General features: G+C 41.6%; 1 protein-coding gene across 1 annotated transcript in view; it reads left to right on the top strand.

The window, feature by feature from the left end:
* LOC118429133 (peptidyl-prolyl cis-trans isomerase FKBP4-like) overlaps positions 1 to 6,267 on the top strand; it is an 11,350-nt gene extending 5,083 nt beyond the window's left edge. Inside the window, exons 6-10 of the mRNA XM_035839538.1 lie at positions 821 to 904; positions 2,776 to 2,967; positions 3,093 to 3,221; positions 4,146 to 4,259; positions 5,478 to 6,267. Coding sequence (XP_035695431.1) covers positions 821 to 904; positions 2,776 to 2,967; positions 3,093 to 3,221; positions 4,146 to 4,259; positions 5,478 to 5,588 — 630 coding nt within the window. The 3' untranslated portion in view covers positions 5,589 to 6,267. The remainder of the gene's footprint in view (positions 1 to 820; positions 905 to 2,775; positions 2,968 to 3,092; positions 3,222 to 4,145; positions 4,260 to 5,477) is intronic.
* The last annotated feature ends 988 nt before the right edge of the window (positions 6,268 to 7,255 follow it).

Raw genomic sequence — 7,255 nt, 5'->3', positions numbered from 1 at the left:
TGTGTTTTGTAAAACAATATGATACTCACTAAACCCATGCATTCCCTATAGGCACAGACACTTTGTTTATCGTGCATATTTTCAGAATAATTGAGGATCGCTAAGCACACCGAGAAGGTAAATTTTTCATAAGATAGCAAAGAAAAAAATAACAAGACGAGATTTCTTAGCAATCCTGAAATTAGTTTTGTAATCTTACCTGAAGGTTTTGCATTGTATTCAGCCATAGGATTAATTCAATCAGAGGTTACTTGGGGAGTTTAGTAGAAGACTGAATGCTTTTGAGGAACGTGGAGGAATTGGGTACTTTATCGTATAATGTAAAGTAGTATGCAGTTATCACTTTCTAAAATTAATATCTATCGGAAAATAACACTCCCGTGTGGAGTGGAATGCCCCTTTAAGTCTTTGTGTTTGTGTGTTCCCATCTATAAATCAAGAGCCTTTTGATGGGCTTGTTTGAATTTTTGCATGTTGGTAGTTAGTGAGGTCCTGATTAAACATGGCAACTTTGGGCACCATAGCAGCATCTTCAGGTACTGCAGAATTGTAGATTGACACCCCCATCTTGAAGGAGTGTGTCTTGAAGGTGTTCAATCAGTTGTTGTTTGCACAATGGTAGCCTGTGTTACACAACCTGTAGCCAATGGTAACCTGTGGCCAATTACCTACTCTCCAAGCAGAATTTAGGCACTGACTTCCCTTAGTTACTGCCTAGTGTTAATAAGTAAACAACTACCAGTCCTGTATTTATAGTAATATTTAGCTATCCTAAGCATACTTAAGATTTATCTAATTGTAGCATATTTCCCCTGTGTAGGTGAAGGAGTCTTGGCAAATGGACACTAAAGAAAAGTTAGAGGCCTCAGACAAAGTCAAGGCCAAGGGTACCACATTTTTCAAGGTTAGTATTTGTTAGTTAACATGTGGCTGCTCAGATAATTGGATGGGCGTCTCTGGCCACCCGTAGCTAACACACACTACCAGGCACTAGTCGGCAGGTTTGACCACCCATAGCTAACACACACTACCAGGCACTGGTCAGAAGGTTTGACCACCCATAGCTAACACACACTACCAGGCACTAGTCAGCAGGTTTGACCACCCATAGCTAACACACACTACCAGGCACTAGTCAGCAGGTTTGACCACCCATAGCTAACACACACTACCAGGCACTGGTCAGCAGGTTTGACCACCCATAGCTAGCACACACTACCAGGCACTAGTCAGCAGGTTTGACCACCCATAGCTAACACACACTACCAGGCACTAGTCGGCAGGTTTGACCACCCATAGCTAGCACACTACCTGGCACTAGTCAGCAGGTTTGACCACCCATAGCTAACACACACTACCAGGCACTAGTCAGCAGGTTTGACCACCCATAGCTAACACACACTACCAGGCACTGGTCAGAAGGTTTGACCACACATATCTAACACACACTACCAGGCTCTAGTCAGCAGGTTTGACCACCCATAGCTAACACACACTACCTGGCACTAGTCAGCAGGTTTGACCACCCATAGCTAACACACACTACCAGGCACTAGTCAGCAGGTTTGACCACCCATAGCTAACACACACTACCAGGCACTGGTCAGAAGGTTTGACCACCCATAGCTAACACACACTACCAGGGCACTAGGTCAGCAGGGTTTGACCACCCATAGCTAACATACACTACCAGGCACTAGTCAGCAGGTTTGACCACCCATAGCTAACACACACTACCTGGCACTAGTCAGCAGATTTGACCACCCATAGCTAACACACACTACCAGGCACTAGTCAGCAGGTTTGACCACCCATAGCTAGCACACTACCTGGCACTAGTCAGCAGGTTTGACCACCCATAGCTAACACACACTACCAGGCACTAGTCAGCAGGTTTGACCACCCATAGCTAGCACACTACCTGGCACTAGTCAGCAGGTTTGACCACCCATAGCTAACACACACTACCAGGCACTAGTCAGCAGATTTGACCACCCATAGCTAGCACACACTACCAGGCACTAGTCAGCAGGTTTGACCACCCATAGCTAGCACACACTACCAGGCACTAGTCAGCAGGTTTGACCACCCATAGCTAACACACACTACCAGGCACTAGTCAGCAGATTTGACCACCCATAGCTAACACACACTACCAGGCACTAGTCAGCAGATTTGACCACCCATAGCTAGCACACACTACCAGGCACTAGTCAGCAGGTTTGACCACCCATAGCTAACACACACTACCGGGCACTAGTCAGCAGGTTTGACCACCCATAGCTAACACACACTACCAGGCACTAGTCAGGAGGTTTGACAAAGGGGACAGCTGTCAATCATGTGGATACGCCATCAGAATCCTGTCCACCTGGCAAATGGGCTGGCTTTGGCTTGTCACATATTCTATGTTGCTCATAATAATCCCTACCATTGGACTTCTGGGAAGATCAGCTAATTATGAGTTATCCAGTATGATAAAGGATGTACATTCATTCTTTCATTCATGTTTTACTCACTCCCAGAAATGAACAAAACAAGTCTTTTCAATTCCCTTTTATTTGTTTTCTAAGTGACAGAAATCAAACTGTATCATCAACCAAATCAGTCCCAATCTTGAGTGTTGCAGAAGGTAGAAAGTATTGCTGCACACCACCCAGGTTTTTCGTTTATACAAGATACAATGACAATACACTAGGAAAGGTCATTGTCGTGTTGCTTCCCATATCAGAGATGTATTCCTTAAATGTTTGAGTTCTCCACCTCTGTGTGCAGGGAGGGAAGTACAAGGAGGCTCTGACTCAGTACAAGAAGATTCTGGACTACCTGGAGTTTGATGCTGACCGGATTGAAGATGATGAGGAGAAGACTCGTGCAGGACAGCTGATGCTGGCAGCTCATCTCAACCTGGCCATGTGTTACCTCAAGACAGGAGAGCCATATGAGGTCATCGACCACTGTAGTAAGGTTAGTTCCTCTTTACACCTAACTGTAACATGAAAAGTTTAAAACGTGTGAAAGATTTTATCAAATTGGAAATGCTGATTGTTTAGGACCAAATGATAATCAGCAACAACTTGTATATTCCATAGGCTCTTGTGAAGGACCCTAACAACGAAAAGGCTTATTTCCGCCGAGGACAAGCTAGATTTACCATCCGGGACTATGAAGAAGCCAAAAGTGACTTTAATGCAGTTCTGAAGATTGATCCCAATAACAAGGTTGGTACCGCTAGCTTATGTTCATTGAGCATTATTTTTACACTGCCAAACTCTTGTTTCCTAGGCTAATGCTTTGGCTTGTTACTGTTAGTCATTCGAAAGTTGTCTCAGGGTCTTTTAGAAGAAACAAACTTTACATGTAACAAAGGTGATAATTCTTTTCATGCTCTCCTTGAGAAGAAAGAAGGTAGAAAGTCGTACAGGGCATTGCTGAGGTTTTTGTTTACTTTTTATGTGTAGGTCACTGACCTTATTCCACATCATTTCAGTTTTCCATAAAAGTTTGGCAAACTTTTCTGGTCTGACGCAGTTTTTATTACAGTTTTGTTTGTTTGGGGCACACACCACTTATGCCTGCCAGGCACCTAATGCAGGCATAAGATGTAAGAAAAAGGCTGTCCAAAGTCACCTACCTAAGGTTTAGTTGGTGAAAAACTCACATTGGCAGGGAAGTCTGACTTCTAAAGAGTGCATATGGCGATTTTGAAAACATTTGGTTCGGCGCAACGCGCCCCCACAAACAGAATAAGAAACTCTGGTGACCTTTGACCTCCCTGATAACACCCAAACTATACTTACTCTAGACTGTCAACAACACTGAAAACATGGTAGAAAGCCCATTTTTGTCCCAAAATAAAATAGCCAGAACCCCTACCTATAATTTTCAGCTCCAAAATGCCAACATTTCCCAACAGAAAGGCCTCTTACACTTACTTTTGCAAGCCATCTTCAATGGCATCAAAATGCTATTTTTGCGCATGTCTGTAATGGTGACCTTTCACCTTTGTTTCCTTCCTTCATTTGAGAATATTATGCTGTCAATTCCTAGGTAATATCCCAGCAGCAATGAAAGGTTGTTAGGTTGCTGTGAAGATTCATTGAAGATTTTTAGTTCTGAGTTCAGCACTGTCATGTTATCTGTAGGCTGCCAAGAATCAGGTGACAACCATTCTTCAGCAACAAAAGAAGGAGAGGGAACGAGAGAAGAAACTGTATGGGAACATGTTTGAGAAGATGGCTGCTCTGGATAGTGAGGCGGTAAGGATAGCTTTGCTCTTCTTTTTTCTTTTACTCTAACGGCAAAGAACCTTTATCTGACGCAGTCATAATCTGACACTTTTCAGAACCCATCTGTCAGTCAAAAATTACCTCTGGTATGCAAATTCTTTTGAGTGCTTTACAAAACCAGTGACGTATACAACTTAGTTTGAGCTCACAAAGATCACACATGGCAGCAATAAGTTGATCAATCTTGTGGTATGTTTTCATGTTGTTAATCAAGTCATGGGACGGGGGCAGCAAGGGTTTTCGGAAAATCCTGTCCAGTTCGGATAGCGGAAAACTCTGTCCAGTCTGAAAAGAGGGTCTGCATGGGGGTATATGCTGTAAGCTACTAAGTCAGAAAACAACATTTTATGGCTATGCACAGAAACAACAACTTATAGTGTGACACAATGGCAAGATTGTCCATCATTGTCACTTCTGTGCATCACATAAAGAATTACCTTCAGAAATCTACTCTTTGAGACTTAACATGCAATTAGCCTTAGGCATGATTTTGCAAATAAAACACAAATTATTTTTAAAAAGATACGTAGTTCTATATATATAGCTCACAACTAGCCTGGATACCAGACCCCTACCTCAAAAATATCTATCGTGCTGGTAAACAGGCTAGCTCACAACTTGTACTAGGGTTTGAAGAATGCAGTCTCGGCTTTACTGCAGTGCTTTGTAAAATATGGGAAATGGTATAACATTGTGTACTAAAAGTCGTTTTGATGTTGAAACCTTTCGCTGTCATTCTATTCTACATAAACTAGGAGTTAAACAGACCAGCTCTCAAAATAAATGCTGCACACAAATCATTTAAAGAAAACCTTTCAAAACCTGTCTTTTTGTTGTATTTAACAACCGGAAATTGACAAATAATGAGTGTAATTCTCTCCCCCTCATGTCCCACCAGACTAATGTTAATTGGGTACTTTGCATTTGACAGAACTGATTTCGTGTGCATGCTGCACCTTTGGGTCACTCATGATGCTGCCGATTCTATATTCTAATAGTAATGTGCATCACTTTATGTGTTAAGCGCCGCCTGAAGATAGTTTTAAGCTTTACCAGGAACTCCTATTCAGACCCTCTTTCCAGACTGGACAGGGTTTTCCGCCCCATCTGTCTGGACTGGACAGGGTTTCTGTATGGATTGCAATATCACTATGGAAATAATGTATTTAACTTAACATTTGTTTGCAGGACAATAAAGACAGACATGGTGACAAATCCAGCAAACTAGAGGAGAGAAAGACAGATGGGGTGGAGACTGATACCACAGATAACAACCAATCATCTGCAGGAGATGCATGATGTAATCTGACTAAATGTACTGTACATGTGTAGGACAATCCTGTTACTGGAGTTATTTAATGTTTGCAGCATACAAATGTAGTGCTTAGCCTACCAATTATCCTGCACCACCAGGTATCGTCCCATTTGGTTCATCTTTCTCCACATGTCCAGGTCTGCTTATAGTACATGTAGCTGAGAAACATTTCTCTGTTATCTAAAGTGTCTATGGTGATTAGAGATTAGAAACTATTGCTAGTTTTAGGAAGGTTTGATATCACATCACATGTAAAAACATTAAAATTTCACACTGCTCAGTGTTGCTGAAATGGACCGTACAACTGCTTCAATTGCATCAAGCAAGATGTGGAACAAACATACATAGTGACTTTACTAACTCTTAGTCTGTCTGATATTATTTTTCTGATCTATGTACATATTCTTGTACATGTATATCAACAATTTTTTTTTCTATGATAGCCTCGGAATACATGTAACTGTTACAGTCACGATTGTGCATAACGTGCAGTTAAGTATATAATGTATTGCTTAGATTACTGCATGCATGACACTGTGTAAAAAGATATGCCTCAGGCCATATAACCAGCAACTGTTGTTTATTTTTTTTAATACAAAATCTTAATTTTGACTTAATTTCACCACCACTTCCTTCAAAATAAAGTTGATTATGAAAATGTCAGTGTGGGATGTTTTCCTAACATTCTGATGATAATTCTTAAATCAAAGTTCATAGCAGTATGTGCCTCAAACCCACCCATCAAAATACATTTTGAAGCTGGAAGCATGACTGTTATCCTCTTCATCCCATGTGGGACATAAGGCTGTGATAAGTTTCCTCCACTGGGGTCTGTTCTGTTCTAGGGACAGCAGCATTCCAGGGGATCCCAATGGCCACTACATGTAGGTCTTAAGCCACAGCACATCTATATGTAGTTTTTAGGACACCCCGTTCCTCATCCCCTCGGGGGCCCAACGTAGAGCAACTTTGGGAATATGGTCATCTGACATCCGCAGAACACGAATTGATGCGTGGCGGCTACAGACAGTTCGGACAGTTCTCGCCACATTGTTCTGCACTGGGCGTAGACAGTATTTTAGTCTTCTGATGGAAAATCCAGTAACTGTCTCGTGTTCGTTTTTCTATATAGTTCTAGTATTCTATGCAGAAAACTATTGTGAAATACATCAATTTTCTTCATGTCTGACTTTGTAACTGTCCAGCACTCCCAGCCATACAGACGAAAGACTTCGCTGTAATGGAGTCTGCATATTTCCACCTATCATGATATTAACTTGCATGGTTGGTGTATGGTGACGGCCTAGTATAGTATCTTCTAGTATAGTCTAGTTGGTTGTGTCTCTATGCTACATCCACTTCTTCTTCTTTACAAATTGAAAGCTGTGTGTCAATAAAAAAATCAAGACCACAGCAAGCTCTGTAGGTATAGCACTGGAAGTGCAGACACACACACACACACACATGCTGAGCAAAACTGTACCTTCATTTTCATGGAGATGATAGCATCAAAAGCAGTCAAGATGAAAATTGGTTCTGTTTATATGGTATTGCACAAGCTAGTAAAGTACAGTGTAGTCTGATTTTGCTCATGATGGAGTCATGAGTGTTCAGAAGATATTCCAGTTCCCCTATAATCAAATAATATTTA

Source organism: Branchiostoma floridae, chromosome 13, assembly GCF_000003815.2.
Source record: "Branchiostoma floridae strain S238N-H82 chromosome 13, Bfl_VNyyK, whole genome shotgun sequence".
NCBI lineage: Eukaryota > Metazoa > Chordata > Leptocardii > Amphioxiformes > Branchiostomatidae > Branchiostoma > Branchiostoma floridae.
This window is presented reverse-complemented; position numbering and strand designations above follow the sequence as displayed.